Source organism: Chrysemys picta, chromosome 6 (assembly GCF_011386835.1).
Source record: "Chrysemys picta bellii isolate R12L10 chromosome 6, ASM1138683v2, whole genome shotgun sequence".
Classification (NCBI taxonomy): domain Eukaryota; kingdom Metazoa; phylum Chordata; order Testudines; family Emydidae; genus Chrysemys; species Chrysemys picta.
The window spans coordinates 102,059,440-102,080,447 of record NC_088796.1 but is presented as its reverse complement, the minus strand read 5'-3'; the positions used below and the strand labels follow the sequence as shown (position 1 = coordinate 102,080,447).

General features: G+C 42.2%; 1 protein-coding gene across 8 annotated transcripts in view; it reads left to right on the top strand.

Annotated features, from left to right (window-relative positions):
- FOCAD (focadhesin) overlaps nt 1-21,008 on the top strand; it is a 196,483-nt gene that overhangs the window by 55,580 nt on the left and 119,895 nt on the right. For 6 of the 8 annotated variants that reach the window (XM_065549450.1, XM_065549452.1, XM_042850552.2 and 3 more), the window contains 4 exons: nt 4,702-4,908; nt 6,339-6,426; nt 7,159-7,361; nt 14,665-14,922. In XM_065549450.1, the coding sequence (XP_065405522.1) occupies nt 4,702-4,908; nt 6,339-6,426; nt 7,159-7,361; nt 14,665-14,922 (756 nt within the window). Of the gene's footprint in view, nt 1-4,701; nt 4,909-6,338; nt 6,427-7,158; nt 7,362-14,286; nt 14,340-14,664; nt 14,923-21,008 lie in introns of all 8 variants that reach the window. The other 2 variants (XM_065549453.1, XM_024105408.3) reach the window with 1 other exon arrangement.

Below are 21,008 nucleotides of genomic sequence, written 5' to 3'. Positions count from 1 at the left end.
CTCAGAAAGTTCCAGGGATCCCTCCCTCTGGGACTAGCCCAAGAGTTTGGCACCATGGTGTGCGGTGGCTAGATGTTCCCTGCAGATGGCATGGGACGCGGTGGACTTGGCAGCAAGGGTGGTCACATCGGCGGTGGCAACTCCTGGCTCCAGACAGCGGGCCTCTCTGAGAAGATGCAGGCCTCAATCCAGGCCCTCCCCTTTGATGGCGTTGTCTGTTTTTGGATCAGACCGACACCAGGCTGCACGGGTTGAAGGACACTAGGGCTAGCCTTTGTTGGGCATGCACAAGCCGCAATCAGCCAGAAAGCCCTTTCGACCACTGCCAAGACCCTGGCAACCTCGTCGGGGCTTTATGAGAAGAAGAGATGCTAGTTTTGGTCATCATCACTCTTCTTCCTCATGCTCGCCAGTCCAGCCTGGGGCTGTGAAACACCCTGGGGGCCGGAAGCGATCGTTTTGAGGGTGCGCCCAAGAACGATGCCCCAGTCAGTTGACCAAATCCTAACCGCCTCTCTCCCTACCGTCTTGGACATAGTGGCTTGGGACTATACCCTGCAGTTCTTGGCCACCCCTCCTTCCTGAATGTCAGGGAGCTCAGAGCGGTTTTCCTGGCGTATCAGGCGAATCAGGAATGTCCTGGCAGATCGCTTCAGCATGACCTTCTTGTCTCGCCACGAATGGTTGCTTCATCCAGAGGTGCTCTGCTTAATCTTCCGCAGGTGGGGGACTCCCCGGATGGACCTGTTACGTCTAGGCATAACAGAAAGTGTCACCTGTTCTCTTCTCTGTGGGGCAGGGACCAGGGCTCCCTGTCGGACGCCTTCCTGATTCTGTAGTCGGGAGCGCTGATGTGCACTTTCTCACCAGTACCATTGATCCACAAAGTACTACTGAAGGTGAAGCAAGACAGAGCGTCTGTTATCCTCATAGCCCAGTGTGGTCTCGTCAACACTGGTTCGCCATGCTGCTGAGTCTCTCAGCAGCCACCCCATTGCAGTTACCTCTTCTGCCGGATCTGCTGTCCCAGAACCATGGAAACCTGCTGCACCCGAATCTGGCATCGCTGCACTTGACGGCTTGGCTGTTGCATGGCTGAGTATGGATGAACGGAGTGTTTCGCTGGTGTCCAACAGGTCCTGCTGGGCAGCAGAAAACCGACCACCAGGGCTACCTATGTGGCAAAGTGGAAGCGGTTCACGTGTTGGGCCTCGGACTGACACATTTGTGCAGAAGAGGCCCTACTGCAGGACATCCTGAACTATTTATTGCACCTTAAGCTCCAGGGTCTGTCACCATCTTCGATCAAGGTATACCTGGTGACCATTTTGGTGTTCTACCCTTCGTTTCAAGACCAGTCGGTCTTCGCCCATCCCATGATGGCATGCTTCTTAAAAGGTCTAGAGTGCCTTTACCTGCATGTCTGGGACCTGGTCCCCTCTTGGGACCTGCATCTTGTGCTGTCAAGGCTCCCCCCTTTGAGCCGTTGGCTTCCTGCTTCCTCCTGCCTTTTTCCTGGAAAGTCTCCTTCTTGGTCACTATAACTTCGGCCTGTAGAGTGCCCAAGATCAAGGCGCTAACATTGGAGCCACCCAATACGATCTTCTATAAGGACAAGGTCCAGCTGCATCTGCACCCTGCCTTTCTGCCCAAGATCATCGCCCAGTTCCACCCTGGTCAAGACATTTACTTACAAGTCCTTTATCCAAAGCCTAATGCGATGGATGAGGAGTGCGGGCTGTATATCCTGGATGTCAAACGGGCACTGGTCTTCTACATTGATAAAACAAAGCTGTTCCATAAGTTAATGCAGTTGTTCATTGCTGTCACTGACGGGATGAAAGGTTGCCCAGTGTCAGCCCAGAGAATCTTGTCTTAGATCACGGCCTGTATCCGCTTTTGCTATGAGCTGGCAAAGGGGACCCCACCAGCCATCGTGACAGCTCATTCGACTACGGTGCAAGCATCATCATCAGCCTTCCTGGCACAGGTGCTGATCCAAGAGATCTGTCAGGCCATGACCTGGTTGTCCATCCACACGTTCGCGTCGCACTACGCAGCAGGGTCAAGACGATGCTGGCTTTGGCAGAGCAGTGATGCAAGTTGCAAGACTGTGCACTCCAAGCCCACCTCCATTGATTCGGCTTCTGAGTCACCTAGAATGGAATCGACATGAGCAAGTACTCAAAGAAGAAAAAATGGTTACCTACCTTTTGTAACTGTTATTCTTAGAGATGTGTTGCTTATGTTCATTCCATTACCTGCCCTCCTGCCCCTCTGTCGGAATTGTCAGCAAGAAGGAACATAGAGGGCATAGGGCCGGCGGCACCTGATATTCCGAGGCATGAGTGCGGTACTCCACAGGGCGCCACAGCCAGCCCTACTGGTACTAAGGCAAAAATCTCCAACGGCTGTGCTCGTGGATGCGCGCACACCTAGAGTGTAATGGACATGAGCAACACATCTTGAAGAACAACAGTTATGCAAGGTAGGTAACCTTTTTTTACAGCCAGTTCTCAACATCATGAGCTGTTTTGAGAAAACTCGTAACACTTGAATTTGGGTGGGTGGTTTTAAAATGTGAAATGGGCTATACAAAGTTCTTGTGTTTTAATAAGATAACACAAATTCTGCCCTTACGTAAATAAATATGACACTCTCTGAAGCCAGTGGGACTGTATACCGGAAGGCACAACTGTACTCTGTGTAGGCTGGGATTGTCAAAGGGGCCTACTTCTCACTGAAATTCAATGCAAAGTAGGGTGCCTAATTGCCTTGGGCCTCTTTCAAAATCTCAGCCATAGCTCATTGAGGAGAAGAGGGGAAGAATAGTCTAGTGGTTAGGTTGCAAGCCTGAGACTCAGGAGATGCGGGAGGGACTTCCCTGCTCTGTCACAGACTTCCTGGGTTAGCTTTGACAACTCCCTTAGGTCTGGTCTATGCTTCATAGTTAGGTCAACGTAAGCTGCCTTGCATCAACCTAGCTGTGGAAGTGTCTTCTCGTAAATTTGGATCCCAGCCATGTAAGTGCCTCTCTGTGCCTATGTAGTGACACCCCCTCCCCGAGTGGTGTAGAGTTGGTGTCAATATAATTGAATTGACATAGTGTCAGTGTAGACACTGAATTGTTTACGTTGACGGTTACTGGCTTTCAGGAGCCATCCCACAATCTCCACACTGACAATACAATTGATACAAGTGCTTCTTGTGAGGACACGCACCACCAACACAAGGAGTCAAGTGTGTACGTACAAGAAATTTAATAACTGTGGTGACTGTATGATGACACAAATAATTTTGTGTGTAGACATGGCCGTAGCCTCTTTGTGCCTTTGTTCCCTATCTGTAAAATGGGAATATTAGGTGCAGTGAGGATAAATACATTAAAGATTGTAGGATGCTAATAGACTTCAAAAGGGACGTAGGAAACTTCTCAGAAAAATAGTTATGAACCTGCTTTATTCCCCAAAAACCAAAACACAGAACTATAGGAGTGAAGTTTGTTTTGCTAGAAATCACTTTTATTTTCTTAAATGTATACTAAGCTTTACATTCTCTTCACTGTCTCCTTGTCCACAGTGTGTCTTTCACTGCAGCTAGGAAAATCTTTGGCCCAAGAACTCATAAGCTTGTTTTCATAACCTGTCATTTCTTCCTCCTCCGATCCCCAAGCCCTTTTTATCCTTTCTTTATCTTGCCCCTTGTTTAGTCCTGCTAACGTGTATTGCATAAATGCTGAAACATTTCATAATCATTTTGTTGTCTTATGGTGGCAACCACTGGTGAAAGGTTCAGCTGATCACCTGCAGACTTTCCTCTTGATGAATTCAGCAGACACAAGGCGCCTGATTAGAGCAGATGGTTCATTGTTCTTAATCCCTTGGAATAAATGACAATGTGGATGAGATCAAAACCATATTCATAACACCAGCTCCAGAATTTTGATCAGAACAGCTGGGTTTGGTTGGAATTGGAATTTTCAAGAGCAGAACATCTTTCATATCTAACACATTAATTTATTGAGGCACCCTGCCATTTGAATCCTCTTCTGCACTGCTTCCAAATATAGAATGACACTTTTGGTCAAGACACTCAAATGCAATTTTTTTCTGTAGATAAACTTACATGGTGGTTCAGGGGAATAAGATACTGACCTGCTATCTCTGGAGACTGAAGTTGGAATCAAGATTAGATAATAAGAAAAGTGAATTTGGGTGTGTGTGTGTGTGTGTTTCTCAATAATAAGAACATTTCAGCATTAGAAAACCTCTACGCCGCTTGTTCCATTTGGCAATCACTAACCCAGAGAAGCTCAGCAATTGAATTGCATGCAGTAGCAAATCAGGAACGAAGGACCCAAAACCAAAGATATCTGCTTGTCGTCCCTCTTAAGGAAAAGGGCAGTGCTTGTTAATTCTTTAAGTTTTTGTCTGATTTTACTGCTGAGTTTCAAACTGGAGATAGGCTTGTCTCTTTCAAGGCTGATCTTGAAAGCCATAGAATGGTAGGATTGGTAGTTTATCTCTGAATGTGTTTCTTGTAGTGTTCTTAGAAAAGTTTGCAATGAAAAAGTTATACAACTCTTAGGACCAACTATAGAAACTCTTCCACACATCTTGTAAGAGAGAAGAAAAATAAATAAAAAAGTGTGTGTGTGTGTGTGTGTGTGTATGTGTTTAAGCTATTTCTTTTTCTCTACAGATAAAGGACTTGCCACAAATAACGGAAACGTTGTTCTTTCTAGAAGAATTATTTCGGAGTCTGCTTCGCTACCCTGTTTTTTGGAAAGTCCAGTTATCCCAGCTTTGTCTGCAGATTTTGTGCTTCTGTGAGATTTGTCTGAACGTGACAGGGGAGTGTTCATCTATAATTTGCTTAATAGAGCAAAATGTTGAGTTCTTGCAAGAGGTAAGGATTTGGGAGAAGATACAAAAAGCGACATTAAATGGAAAGATTGTTGCCATTTTAAAGGTGGTCTTTCAAAGTGGATCTATACATGCAGTTATTTTTTCTTGCTAAGAATCTTTGTTTAAAATGCTCATCTGTGCTGAAAAAGTCAATCAAAGGTTCTCATTAACCTCACTGTGAGACCAATATAAAGTTAATACAAAATTATAAGCAAATAGCATGTTCTGTATTTGCAACAAGCACCATCTTCCAATATACTGAACTTTTACAAGTTAAGAAATCTGAAATGTTTTGATCAGGCTGTAAACCTCAATCAGGGTTTGCAGTTTCAAGTCAATGGGACTTGTGCTCCTAAGTTGCATAGGTGCTTTTTAAATCTCAACCTTTGGTGTCTAAATATGGCCTTAGGAGCCTAATGCATTTAAAAAAAAAAAGGGCTATAAGTCTAAAACAGTTCGCAATAACTTTTAATGTATTGGAAATCTAAATAACTTTTCATTATTAATGTTGAAGTAGCTTTATTTTGAAGCGACAAAGGTTTTTTGCTACCTAGAGAAAATCACTCCATCCTATTAGAAACATGATCTAGGAGCATAGTTTTGACCATTGTAGAGTTCAGGTTGCCACTGTCTGTGAATTTTACTGCTTCAGGCTCAGTATTTTCACAGAGATTTGTGTACTATGGATAAAATTTCCCCCCCTCCCAGCCCCTCCCCAATGGTGGTACCTAAAGTTAGGCTTCTAAATCCATATTAAGGGATCTAAGTAAGCACATGTTTTTAAAAAATGCAGATTACCCAGAAGCTCCTACTGACATCAACGGAGGATGCTTAGCACTTTAGACATCCAGGTACTTATTTAGGTCCTTAGAATATGGTCTTAGGAGCCTAACTTTAGGCACCCATTTTTGAAGATCTTTAGGCCTGTGTAGAGTACATAGACATTGAACTGTTTTATCTAAACTAATAAGGCTTTTACCATAGTGTTTGCTTATGGTAGATAGATGAAGCCTGAGTTAAATTTTGTTGTTGTTGTTTCTTCGTTGCAAAACCTAAAAAGCCAGAAAATTTTAAATTATGAAGTCCCCATATATCGACTACTATGTTTTAGTGCTGACTGGTTAGATTCAATGTAGACTGTAGTGTAGGGACCTGGCCAGTATAGGTTAAACCAAATTACAGAGAAACTAATCAGAATCTTGTGACTATTTAATAAAAGACTTGAATTGTATTGAAGCTCATGCTTTCCAGATAATTATCTTTATTGAAAGGTTGCTGCTTTTAAATTATGAGGTTTGAACAGGTACACTGTGTTCAGTATATACTGTGTGCGTAAAAAAGACCTGCAATATTGATATGTTTGTTTATTTCCACACCCCATGTGGCTCAAAACTGAAGTCTTCAAACAACATTTTTTTTCTGCCTCTTCAGGACTTTCCAGTTGAACAGGCCATACTTGGATTAGGTTTACTTCTGTTACAGACTCCAGCATGTCAGCAGAAACCCATCTTAAACCTAGGTAAAGTTCTACTTGGAATATCCAGTTTCCAAGATCATGGTTTCCTGTTTGTTTTGTTTCCTTAAATTTAAGACATTGTCTTTTTGTAGTCAGTCTTTGAAGTTAGTTGCAGTGATTGGAATGCTCATTGTATTAAGCTGTAATTTTTTGTTAATAAAAAGTAAAAGTTTGATATGGTGGAGCCAAAGGCGAAAATAAATCTTTTCCCCCTCCTGTTTCCTGTCAAGGATGTTAGAATTTGCTGGCTTGTTCTGCCTTTGTATAGGGTTTTAAATTTTTCCAGCCAGCAGCAGGATAACCTTTGCACGGGGTTCAGGCCTCCTGAACCTGTTACTTCTGACAGTTCTTCTGATCTCATGTTTGACAGTCTTGAGGGCACAGCGTATAGATTATTTGTTTGGCTGGGCTTTTGACTTATTGTTTTAGTAATAGAGAATAGACTTTTCGTGCTGCTACATTAACAAGCAGGGGTTTCTGTTATATTCCATTTCTGTGTTTATTTATGTAAGGTGCTCAGGTGGCTTGTTATAAAGGGCATGAAATGTACATTTGGTGATGTGGTCCTTATCAGGAAAGTAGTTTGCACTGTGGCAGTGCAATGTATATATATATATTGCAACTCTTTTGGGGACTGTTACTGTGCTTGACCAGAGTGTTTGCTAGAAAATGTGCATGTCATACTGAAAAGCATAACTCTTTTTTCTACCTAATTTTTTTCTTTTGCTCAAATAGCTTGCAAGCTCCTTTCCTGTACAGAAATTCAGAAAATTCCAGCCACAGCCATCATCTTGGTGATGCCTGTGTTGCAGATCTTATCTTCAACAGCAGTTGAGGACTGTATATCGGAGGAAGATTCTGGCCCCACTAGGCAACAGCTGGCTATAAATCTTCTGGAAATGGTACAGCAGGAAGGCACAAAGGATAAAAAGAAATTGGTAAAGATTTAATTAATGCTCTTCCCTTTTGGGGCAGATTGGGTTGGGGGGGATATAAGTTTCTCTGCATTATTACATGCAGTAATTTACATTAGAGACTGCTAAAGATGGTGTGTGTGTGTGTGTTCTTTTTAAACTTGACATGGAAACTGTCAAAACATGTATTACAGATGAGTAAAATGGAAAGTGCTAGGAAGGCAGCAAAAACTAATTTTGCGCTTGCGCATTGCTCCTACCTGTGGTGGTGTTTTTTTTTTTTTTGTTTTTTTTTTACAGCCTTATGTCAGCTCCTACAGATTTAAGGGTATTAGTACATTTTCATCCTGTGCTGTTAGCCAAATAGGAAGCCCTCAATAGAACGCTAAACTTTTGCCTCCTTCAGACTCTTGCTTATGGTACTCTTATTCATCCCCTTCCTTGTAACAGTATAGTCTCATCAACCACCACTCTTTTCTTCTCTTTCCGCTTTGTTGTAGAAAGAGAGGGAGAACAAAGGCAAAGGGGGCATAAAAGTACCACCTACACCTCTACCCCGATATAACGCTGTCCTCGGGAGCCAAAAAATCTTACTGCATTATACCGAACTTGCTTTGATCTGCCGGAGTGCACAGCCCAGCCCCCCCCCCCCCCCGGAGCGCTGCTTTACCGCGTTATATCCGAATTCGTGTTCTATCGGGGTCGCGTTATATCGGGGGAGAGGTGTATTATGGTGTCAACTGATCATCTTGGAATCTTTTTGTACTTCCTGTTGCTCCCCTCTTATTTACTGATGCAGGATCTTGAGCCTGAGAACTCTCCCTCCTTCTCCCACAGAATCATAGAAATGTAGGGCTGGAAGGGACCTTGAGAAGTTATCAAGTCCAGCCTCCTGCACTGAGCCAGGACCAAGTAAACCTAGATCGTCCCTGACAAGTATTTGTCCAGCCTGTTCTTAAAAACCTCCAGTACTGAGGATTTCCACCATCTCCCTTGGAAACCTATTCCAGTGCTCAGCTACTCTTACAGTTATAAAGTTTTTCCTGGTATCTAACCTAAATCTCCCTTCCTGTAGATTAAGCCTATTACTTCTTGTCCTACCTTCAGTGGACATAGAGAACAACTGACCACCATCCTCTTTATAATAGCTCTTAACATACCTGATGGCTGGTTTCAGGTCCACCCTCAGTATTCTTTTGTTAAGACTAAACATGCCCGTTTTTTTAACCTTACCTCATAGATCAGGTTTTCAAAATGCTTTATCATTATTGTTGCTCTCCTCTAGACTCCATCTATGTGTTCATAGAATCATAGGGTTAGAAGGGACCGCAAAGGTCATCTAGTCTAACCCCCACTAAGATGCAGGATTTGTTGTCTAAATGATCCAAGACAGATGACTATCCAGCCTCCTTTTGAAAACCTCCATCCAAATGTTCTGAGGATAGGTGAGAGCCAGGGGCGGCTCCAGGCACCAGCGCAGCAAGCACATGCCTGGGGCGGCAAGCTGCAGGGGAGCGGTGAGGGCGGCTGTCAGGTGGCCTTCGGCGGCGTGCCTGCAGGAGGTCGGCCGGTCCCGTGGTTTCGGTGGCAATTTGGCGGCGGGTACGCTGAAGCCACGGGACTGGCAAATCACCCGTAGAAACACCGCCAAATCTGCGTGACCGCGGACCGCCCGCAGGCATGCTATCGAAGGCCGCATGACTGCCGTGCTTGGGGCGGCAAAAAACATAGAGCCGCCCCTGATGAGAGCTGCCTACCTTCTCATTTAGACATCCTCAGCACTGTAGAAGTTTGGCTTCATTTGCTTCTTTACAGCTGTTTTCAACTGTTTCTGGAGATTGATCAGGTTGGTGGTGCATTTAAGACAGCAAAACATACCATTTCTTCTAGTTTCTGCGTCTAATATACATTTATCCTAGAGGCCCACTCCCAGTTAGTTTTCTTCAGAAGTCCATAGATGCCAGTCCAGGTAATGCAGTAATATGTCCACAAAAGATAAACCTATTGTGTCACAGATGAGTGGGAGCTTCTTAGATCAAGGCACTATGATGCAATATCGAAGTGTATAACTTTTTAACTTAAATGGTCATCTCTGCACCATGTAGCACTAACTAAATCCTGTCCCATCAGGCTAAGGATGATGCACGCGGTGAATTGTCTAGTGATGCACTCTTCTTTGGTTGTTCCAGAAACCTAGCCTGGTATCAGTAGAGATGTCTTCCGATCACAGGGAATAATTTCAGTTTCTTGTAAAGGGAGCTGTACTATCTAGTCATTCAAGTGATCTCCCAGAATCCCAAGTTCCAAAAGGGGAAGGATTTTCTCAAGTTGAGCTAAAGGTTTTAATTGTTCTATAGCTTTTAAAATCTTATACCTCTAACTATTTTTAGTCTGGCAAGATCATATTGGTAGTGAATGGCTCCCTAGATCTTCCTAGGGCAGAGGTGGGCAAACTATGGCCCACGGGCCACATCCAGCCCACGGGACCCTCCTGCCTGGCCCCTGAGTTCCTGCCCCAGGAGGCTAGCCCCCCGCCCCTCCCCTTTTGTTCCCCTTGCTCTGCAGCCTCAGTTCGCTCCGCCGCCGGTGCAATGCTCTGGGCGGCGGACCTGCGAGCTCCTGGGGCAGCGCAACTGCAGAGTTGGGGCCTGACCCGGTGCTTTGTGCTGCGCGGCGGCGTGCCTGGCTCCAGCCGGGTGGCGTGGCTGCCTGTCCCGGTGCTCTGGGTGGCACTGCTGTAGCGCCGCCAGCCACCGGTGCTCCAGGCAGCACGGTAAGGGGGCAGGGAGCGGGGGCGGGGGAGGCTGGAGGGCAGGGGAGTTCGGGGTGGTGGTCAGGGGGTGGGGGTGTGGATAGGGGTCGGAGCAGTCAGAGGGCAGGGAACAGGGGGGTTGAATGGGGGTGGGAGTCCCCAGGGGACAGTCAGGAAGGAGAGGGGAGGTTGGATGGGGCGGCGGGGGGTAGTCAGGGGCAGGGGTTCCGGGGGTGGTCAGGGGACAGGGAGAAGGGGTGGTTGGATGGGGCAGGGCACCTAGGGGGAGCAGTCAGAAATGAGAGGAGGGATTGGATGGGGTGGCGGGGGCGGGTCGGGGTGGGGGTTCCGGGGGCTGACAGGGAACGGGGGTGTTGGATGGGTCTGGAGTTCCGGGGGGGCCGTCAGGGGGCGAGAAGCAGGAGGGGTCGAATAGGGGGTGGGGCTAGGCTATGCCTGGCTGTTTGGGGAAGCACAGCCTCCACTAACCGGCCCTCCATACAATTTTGGTAACCCGATGTGGCCCTCAGGCCAAAAAGTTTGCTTGCCCCTGTCCTAGGGAGATGTTTTAAGGACTTGTATCCCAGATTTTCTCCTCAAGGCTCCAGAAACCTGGTTACTGTACTGGCTGATGAGCTATGGAGATGTGTGGTAACCTGTAGTTCTTAAAAACATAAGAATGGCCGAACTGGGTCAGACCAAAGGTCCATCTAGCCCAGTATCCTGTCTTTTGACAGTGGCCAATGCCAGATGCTTCAAAGGGAATGATCAAAACAGGACAATTATCAAGAGATCCATTCCCCACCAGTCCCAGCCCCTGGCAGTTAGAGGCTTAGGAACATCCAGAGCATAGGGCTACTATTGGCCATCGATAGGTCTATCTTCCATGAACTTGTCCAATTCTTTTTAGAACCCATTTATAGTTTTGGCCTTCACAACATCCCCTGGTAACAAGTTCCACAGGTTGACTGTGTGTTGTCTGCAGAAATACTACTACTTTGTTTGTTTTAAAGCTGCTGCCTGTTAATTCCATTGGATGAACCCTGGTTCTTGTGTTATGTCAAAGGGTAAATAACACTTTCTTATTCACTTTCTCCACACTATTCATGATTTTATAGTCCTCTATCATATTCCCCCTTAGTCACCTCTTTTCTAAGCTGAATAGTCCAGTCTTTTTAATCTCTTCTCATATGGAAGCTGTTTCATAGCCCTGATCATTTTTGTTGCCCTTCTCTGTACCTTTTCCATTTCTACTATATCTTCTTTGAGATCGGGTGACCAGAACGGCATGCAGTATTCAAGGTGTGGGTGTAATGTGGACTGAACTAGTACCTTGATGATATGATATTTCTTAACTTTAGGGCCAGGAATGTAATTTTTTTTAGTGTTCCCACATGCTTGGTGAATTTGTGCACCAGAATCAAATCACTAACAGAATATAATCTTTAATGGAATTTCCACATGTGTTCTTTTTCGTGCTTTATGCTCTGTTCCTACAGGGAAAACCCTTATCAGTGTTGTCTTCATTTCTTGCCTCAACTTCTCTAATTTGCTAGGTCTCTGAGCTTCTAATCTCTGTCCTCCAGCCCACCCAGAATGCTTCTGTGAATAGCTTTTTCCCTTCTAGACCACATCCCATCCCTTCTTTGATCCTTAACTGGTAACCGTCTCCTCTTGTATCAGTGAGGTTCCTAGTACAGGCCCTCAAGGTTTTACTTAAGTCTGCTCTTGCCTGCTATTCTGCTCTCCTTTCTTCCTGTGATTTAACAAACAGACTGCCCTCGTAGTCAGAGATCCCAATAAGAATTAGAACTCCACTGTGGCAGATGCTGTAACAAAATAACAGTCCCTGCCTCCAGGGGCTCACAATCAGAGAATACCTCGTTGCTCTGCACATCCTTACCAGCTCCCTTCATCTTTCTCTCACTCGCCTCTTTGAGTCTTTTTCTGGGCTGTCACCTCTTCTGGAGACAGGGTTGCTTTTGCTGAACCAGAATCCTCTCTCCATTCATACTCCTATAAATTCTCTCGTTCAGCAAAGCCTCAGTAATGTGCCACCACAGACACAATTTTTCAATCAATCAATAATATTAAACATGAAATGAGATCCTTCTTTGCCCACCTACTATATTGTAACCAGTTTGTGGGCACTTACAACTACTTGACTTCTGCTTTGCTGCTCACAAATCGTAGCAACATGGGGCTACAACTTGAATCCTCCTTCTCTGACAGCAGAAGCCTTTACCACTTAAGACAGAAGAATCTCCATTAGTTAGGTCCTTTACTACTATGACATACAACTGAGCAATTACTTCATTCAGTAAAAGGCACTGGCACATGTATGCTGCGTCTGTACTGCCTATCTAAATGAGATTGTAAACCCTTGGGACAGCGTCCTGTCATAGTCTTTGTACAATGCAACATGGAACACATTGTCAGAGCGCAGTAAACAAATACTGAGCTGCTAAATGTTAATGCTTACCATGACTAAACTTTCTGGCAAATTTTCTATGAATAAACAATAGCACTCCCAAAAATGTGAAGGGGAAAGGGACATGATTCTCTAGAGGGGAGGAGAATCATTGTAACATAAGGGCTTGTATTTTTCCAGCTCCACTGCATATAGTTATTATGTAGAAATTATTACCACCACAGTCATTGTTCATTTCAGTGAAATGCACAAATACAAATGAAATTGTTCCGATTAAATGCTGAGACTCCCTCTCCTCTCTTCCCAAGAGAACAATGTGTCAGAAAGGGAGTAAGTCATTGTGAGAGAATGTTATACGCCTGTGTAGGTTACTACTGTTCCTGCTGTTTAATGGTAAGGAAAACAAACACATCTCCAGAGAACAGTCTCTGAATCACAGGATTCAGTAGAAAACATGCCTGAACTCTGGTTTTGTTTTTTGTTTTTTCAAATATTTTGAAAAATGCAACAACAAAACTGATCTGTCTCCGCCAGTAAGGGTTATATTTTCTGTCAGTGCTTGCAAAGTTCCAGTGGAAGTTACCCAGTTAGATTTCTGTCCAGGGCAGTCCTCCGACTGGAATGGCAGTGATTATATATTTTTCCTTTCTAAACTCCAAAACACTTAGGGTGTTCCAGCTTTTTTTCAGCTTGAGAAATTTGAGGTGTGGGTATAACCACCTATGCCCCTCAATTCTAGTATTGGTTTCAGCTATGGTGAAATTACATCTTAGGGACTGATCCTGATTTTCAGATGCCTGAGGGAGCTGAAGTAAGCCAATACCCTGCTGGATCAGGTCCCTAACAATAGAACCTAAAGATCCTGAACTTTCTCATCAGGCTACATTCTGATCTTAAATCAGCCTCTATGATAGCAGCTGAAGTAAATGAGACCCCCTGGGTGTATCTGAGGGGAGAATTTGGCTCTAAGTGATCTCAGCCGACAAAGGAACAGTGGGTTGCAGGTTGTTGAATTTTTCACATACAATAACTGATGGAATAAATATTGGAGTAAGAGTTAATTCTAATTTAAATGCTATTCTAAAAAGGTTATTTAAAGTACAGGGACATTATAGTTCTCATTAATCAAAATAAATTTACATTACATTAAACAATGTGATTAAAGTTAAGGTGTGAAGATTTATGTAGAACTGCTATGGCTGCTCATACAGAATATCTCTTCCACTTGGAAATTCAAGAGTGAACAGGTCCTGACCCTGACTGAGTCTGAATTATGGGTCAATTTCTAGTTTCCAGCTGGAAACCTCCTTTCAAATTCATTCCTTACTTGCTTCATATATAAAATGTATTGCATCTAAATGCTTCCTCCCCTAAGGCTGCCTCTCAGTTGTAATCTAGAATTGGGTGCGGAAGAACACTTGGAAAACATTTCCTTTTATAAGAGAATCCAGTTTTAATAAAAAATGTCAGGTAGTTTATGTTCTGAATTAGTGTTGTCTTTTAATTAACAATAATATGAATTGAAACTGTTCCATGATTTAAAAAAAGAAATAGCTAACTGATTCTTGTTGGGATTTTTATCTTTCTCTGTTATTTCCAACCCAAATATTACACAACTACACCTGTGCTGGAACACAAGAACTGAAAAATAACATTGGTTAGTTTAGTATTATTGTCCAAAGCTGGATGAAATGCAAAAAAGTAAACCAAAAGCATAACAGGTCACAAGTAACTTATATTTTCTCTTTCAATTCATAACCTGGCAGTTTAAAGCAACATGACGCAGTCTGCAAAATGGCAGGCACTTTGTCAGAAACAGGTACTTTTAATATACTCCAGTTTCATTGTCTCCACTTCAGTTGGGAAATAGAACCATAATTATCAGCAGGAATAGTGATGACTGCTGCTTAGCAGAGGGGAACGTCAAAACAGTGAATCTGAATCATATTGCTCTTTAGTGGCAGAACCCATGGACAAGCAAGTAAAAAAAGAGAGCTTTAGTGATTTAATAATTTGTTTTTTTCTTTAAGGAATAGGGTATCTCAAACAAAAAGTTTAGGTGGGAAAATTTGGATTTGTTACTTTTTTGTTTTTCAAGATTTGTACTTAATCTTTCGTGGTACTAATTTGTCTGTGTTTTCCAGTCATCCTGCAAGGTCATCTTTCCTATAACCAGTACGTACAATTTATTGTATACAACCTGGAGGATCCTAGAACACATGAAAGAGAAGTCTGCAGTGCTTGCCTGGTTGTCTTCCATTAAATCACTGCTACCTATTATGAATCAAGTCCCCACTCATGTTTTCCTTCTACTTGCTTACCTCCTGGTTCAAGAAAATGGAGAGAGTCTTCGTGGAGTACTGAGTGCTACTGTGGATATAGCCAAGGCAGATTCCTCTCAGGTAAAATCTGACCATTAATGGATTGCTCTGTTGTGTTTCCACCAGCAGTGTTCATTGAGTGCATATGGGTGGTGTGCTTAAGGCGCTCTTTGTGTCTGTGTAAAATTGCTCACTAGCCTTTTTTATTGAATGTTGGTGAAGAGAGAAATCTTTTACCGCTGTGCAGTAACTGAAGAGTTTTTAGTTTTTCAGGGTGTGAAATGCAATATAATAAGGGGTATGTTTTTAAAAAATAAACCAAAATAGAATGAGTTCTGAGAGTTGTGACTTTTTCATTCTGGTGGCTGCACAGTGGTAACGGTCTTGAATTTGCCCTTTATAAGTAGTGAATCACTAAAGTTATAAAAGCATTTTTATTAAAGTGTTACTGTGTTGGAAGTGGTGTTATGCCACTCTAATATTGGTGTGACAGAATGGAGAATTATGCCCTTTGTTTTCACTAGTTTTATATTTAGAGCATGTCATGAGGAAGTGGGAGATATGTCTTCTATTCCTGGTTCTGTCATCAACTTGCTGTGTGAACTTGGGCCACTAGAGCTGCAATTTTTCCAGTCTGTAAAAGTGGGCTAATCTGTAGGGGAAGTAGTAAGGATTAACTTAAGTTTGTGAAATATTGTGAGACCTTTAATAGGAACTGTTATGGAAGTGCAAAGTAGTATTATATGCTTTTAGCTATATGTCTATTTGAATGTTCTGGGGAGTAAGTCCAAAATGGAGTTGAGGTATTCTTGTGGTAACTTTTGAAACTTTAATTAGAAAAAGGTTTTCCAAACTATAAGGTGTTTATGCTTTAGCACATTCACCTTTTTGTAATGATCTCCCTTTTAGATTATTTTTCTCTTCTTTTTTTTTTAGTTGTAAGCTGTGCAAGGTTAGAAAAATGACTTTTATTTGTGGTCTTATCCAATATATATAAAGAATACAATGCAAGAAAATTGAGAAAAGTCTACTAAGCCATTTCTGGCTTCTCATGACCTCATAAATCACAGCCCTCTTGTGGTTACTGTGATGATCTCAGAGTCCCTTGATGTCTGTATACTTAAATTTCAAAATTACCTGAATAGTCTGTGCTATCTTTTTGTCTGCGTCACTCTCTCTAAATTCAAGCCAGGTTTTTCACAATATCCATATACATATCTGCATAAGTTGAAAGACAAAAATAGATACCAGGCTTTATAATTTAGCAATCATAACACCAGATTGTCATGTGTGTATTATTTAAGTCAGGGGTACTAAACTAAGACAATACAGTAGATTATAAAATATTCATGTTTGTATGTTGAACAACATGGATCACTTCTGCTGTCTTGGCGCAATTCTTACCAGTTCACTTAACCTTGATAGGGAACTTGATGCTAAAATCAGCAAAGCTTAAGTTACCTTTGGCAAACTTACCTCAAGTCTTTGTAATAAGTTGCTAACCCTGAACAAAAAGGTGTCTGTTTATCAGGTTTGTGTCCTTAGTACTCTCCTTCACACTTGTGAAATCTGGGTTGCGTATTCCAAGCAGGAGCAGAGATTGAACAGTTTCCCCTCCACTGTCTTAGAAAAATCCTTAGAATTACTTTGCACCAATGAATCACTAATAATGAGATCCTTGATAGAACTGGCCTACAGTCTATGCAGGCTTTGCTGGTTGGGAGACATGGAGTGCATGCTTCAAGATCGTCTCCCAAAGGCTGTGCTCTATGAACAACTTAAGAACTGCTCACGATGCAGAGGAAGGCCAAAACACTGTTACAGTGACAAGGTGAAGCAAAGCCTCAAGAAATTCAGCATTCCTAGTGACAGCTGGGAAAATCCTGCCCACAATAGTTCAGTTTGGAGAAGCTGGGTTTAGACTGGTGCAGTCACTGCGGAGAGCCATCAGAGAGCCCAGGTGAGCCAGGAAGCAGCGTATGCTTCAACTTCCATCTGAAGAGTGGGAAGGTTTGCCACTCACGCATCGGGCTCTTTTCTGATATCATTGCTAAGCACCACTGACAGACCGACTTTGTCACATCTCCTTTCATCTGTCAAGATGTTGGATGGCCGTATATGTTGGAAAGCAAGAGAGAGTCCTTTAAAAATTAGAGATACTCTTGTAACATAAAGACCAGCTTTTTGACCATTTCTTCAATTGACTTCTGTTTCAAATGTTAGTTTGCACACCCTTTAGAGCAGGATTTGGCAACATGTGGTTTGAGGAGTAGAGGCTTGTTTCTGTAGAGTGCTGGGTGCTCTGGTCCTGATCCATTGAATTGAATGGGAGTACTTGAGTGCTTACATTTGAGCACATGCTTAAGTGCTTTGCTCGATCAGGGCCATCATGCAGTGCATTCAGAGGTAACTATACCTTTGGTACTGGTACTAGCACTGTGTTACCTATTGAACTCCTATTATTCATCTTCCTCTCTTTTTCTCTTCTCAATGTTCTTTGTGCTTATGTCTTTTTTTTATTTTTTCTTATTCTCTCTCTGTCAAGTGGAGGGGGCTGCATATGCACATGGGTTTGGAGGGCAGATGAATTTTTGTTTTTGTTTTTTGTTGGATATTTTGATTCTTTTGAGATTGGTATTTTTCTTTTGCACATGTCTTTTTTTCCCCCTATAGCTTTGTATTTGTTTTTGGCCATGGTTTTTGAGATTTTCCTTTGTTTGTAATTTTACTATAACTTTTTTGAAATATTTTTCTTTTTTTAAAAAACACATCACTTCAAAGGTTTAGACTCCCTCCCCCCCATTTTTAAACATTCCTTTTATTTATATTTTTTGGCAGATTTAAAAGCTTTGGACCTCAAATATGTTGGCCAGGTCACATGGAAATATTAGCTGACCCCTTTCATTCTCAGACATATGACAACAGATAAAAAAAAATATGGCTTTCAGTCTGGAAAAGATTGCAAACTCCTGTTCTGGAGTTACTCATCAAGTTTATGAGCATTGTGTGGGCATGGAAGAATCTGTAGAATGTGTTAATTTACATGAACTGCAAGCTCGCTACTGTGAAAAAAGGATAAAATGTATTATGTGTAAACCAACAAAAAGCCCTTTGGATGCATTGCTCTGCAATGTAGTTGAGGTTCCAGGAATTGGATAACGCCCTGAAGTCATTTTACTCATGGTTTCTCTCAGACTACCAAGAGGGAACCCACATGTACAGTGCTTTGAAAAAGATCTATGTGCATATTGATGGGTAGTTTGCTGCCACTTCTATGTCCATAAGGCTGATTAAGTCTGGAAGTAAACACTGAATGTAATACATTAGCAAGAGACATGGCAATAAAGAGAAGTAGACAAAATTGCAAATCAAAGCTAAGAGTTACATCCACCTCAGTCTGTCAGCAAACCCATCTAATGTGCATTCCAAACCCCATGTAGCCATCAGTGGAGTGGAAAGAGGTTATCTGGTAATTCACCCTTGTTGTATTTCCATGCATTTGTGTGAATTAAATGGGGAGATACTATCTTTTGTTCATTTTATTATTTGAAGTTCTTATGTCATGCTGTGCACAAAATTAATGCAACTATCATTGAGCTAATGTTTGATAAGATATTGTCTCAGAGTTCACAGGTAGTTGTAGATTCAAGGTAACATTATTTGCACAGAGACTGGACAGCAATTGGTATTTGCAGAGTTCCTAGAAGAAGCTGTGTAGTCTGCAGGCTAGTTCTGACTGTCCTTTGGACAAGGATTTGATTCTTTGATTTGATTATTATTTTTATTGTTCTGTGTGCTATATTGAACAGCTATTAGAACACAGGTTTCCCCAAGGAGCTTACAGTCTAAGGCCCCAATCCTGTAAAGATTTATGCATGGTCTTAACTTTCAGCACGAGTAGTCCAATTGAGAGAAAGAGAAAAATAAAAAACAAAGCATCATTCTTTCTTTCCCAGCGATCTTGCTCCACCCTAACTATGATTGCTTTGTTAATCATTCCTAGTATCTCACTGTAGTTTTGATTCCCAGGAGTGCCAATGACTCCCTCCCCTTACACCACAACAGATTCCTAGTCCTTCTTAACTGTTATATCCATCCCTCTCTGCCTTTTAGAGAGCAGCTGCATATCACAGAGCAAAGACAAAAAGGACAGAAGCTAGTCAGAACCTTACACTAGTGGTGTTAGACATAAGGGAGCTCCTCAGATTTCTGTGGCAAGAGGGCCTGCTAGAATCTGCCTCTGTTGCGCCACGTGGCTCCGGACTCCCATTGCTTCCGTCACCTGCACTCTCCAATCCTAAAAGACATCCTTGTCTAACAGTTCAGTATAAAATACCCTTGCTTTTTTTTGTTTTTTCAGATAGCACCCTTAGATTGCGTAATACCTGGTTGCAAAAACCTCGAGTATTTAGAGGAAGGAAAACAATGACTTGGAAATCCTACCCCTAGACTTATCAGGAAAATAAGTCTTTTGCACCTGAAAAAAAATCAACTTGCAACAGAAAAGCCTGAAGTGACTGTAACTAGACAACTTTCCAAAATAGTGGTGCTGCTTGGTGGGAATTGCAGTCTGCAGGTGTCTCTTTGAGGAAAGTTTATACTGTATTAATTCAAAACGATAAATGTAAATTACTTTGATGAATTTGGGGGAATTTTTTAAACCTTCCTTCTCAAATGGCTTCGCATGTCCTTGCTTGAGGCCTTCAGTTAGGAATAAAAATTGCTTTTGAGGCTGAGTAATGGGAAAATACAAAGATTTGTACTGTAATGTGCACTGTGCCAGTGGCAGTCTGTTATAAATTATTTGCTTAGTCACGGATCAGAATACGGGTTAAACCCAGGTCATCATATTGCTGCTATAAAAATGCATTTTGGATTTGAAAAACTCAGGTATTTGAATTGTAAAGTGTTTCATCGTTGAATTTATTATTAGCAGAAGGTCTCTGGTTTTTATCACAGAATTTTTCTTTTAATCTAAAAATGTAAGCTATAATGGATTCAGCATTTTTATATGAAATACATTATCAGCTAAAAGATCTTTATTGATAACTAGGGTTCAGATCGTTCTTTATCTTCCACGGTCAATTCTTATGCTTGAGAGGCAAACCTCATTCCTCTGTGGCTCGTATGAGCTATCAGTTACAGGAAAGATGGGGCAAACGTTTTTACTTTGTTCACACAATACAACTTTGATGTAATAACCAGAATCAGGCCACATTTAAAACAAACAAAATCTAGTGCTTCATTCCAGGAAGCATATACGTGGTTTTAAAATGGGCATTCTAGGAACAGCACAAAAGCACTGACAAATAATATTGGCATAGCGTACATTGCATATAAAACTGTAATATAAGTGAGGGGAGAATGGCTGATCATAATGACAACAGTGGCAGAGTGTAAAGCTTATAGGCAACAGAAGGTGGTGGCCAGACACGATACTGTAATCTCAAGACAGTGGTGATGGATAAGTTTATGAGACATTATATTTGGGTATGTTTCTTAATGCAGTTGCATTATTTTGTTTAGCAGAGGAGGGGGTTATATTGCTGATGTCTGCTTCCTTTACATAACTCTGTCTTGGCAACAGTTGTCTAATAAATGGAAATCAATTTCCAAAGTAGGTCTTCAATTAATTCAGAAATACGTAACCAGATTGGAGGAGCAGGGTAAGCAAAAGCAAACTAAACTTAGAGCAATATTGTGCCTGAAGGTGAAACTGAGCTGATTGAAATACACTACATTCCTCCTTATAGTCATTAACTCTGTTTTCGTCTTGCAAGGACATTCATGGGTTAAGTTTCAGAATTTAAAACAAACGTTAATAACCTCTCTGTGATTGGTACATGTGTTTACTAACAAATTTAAATGTAGGGCACATGACATAGCCTCAGATTGAATTAGATGCTCTGTAGCTGAGCTGTGTGTGTGATAAATAATAGTACATTCCACAGCTTGAAACCGTGAATGTTAATGCCTCACTTCCTAACTTTTTAATATGGTTGTTCAAAATTCAATAAAGAAATAATTTTAAAAAGAAAGAGAGAGAATATTAACTTACAGAAATCTGCAGACTGCAATACCTAGGCAGAATGAGTTGAGTTGAAGACCTATGGACAGATTCTGCTCTCAGTGATACTGGTGTAACTCTGGAGTAACTTCACTGACTT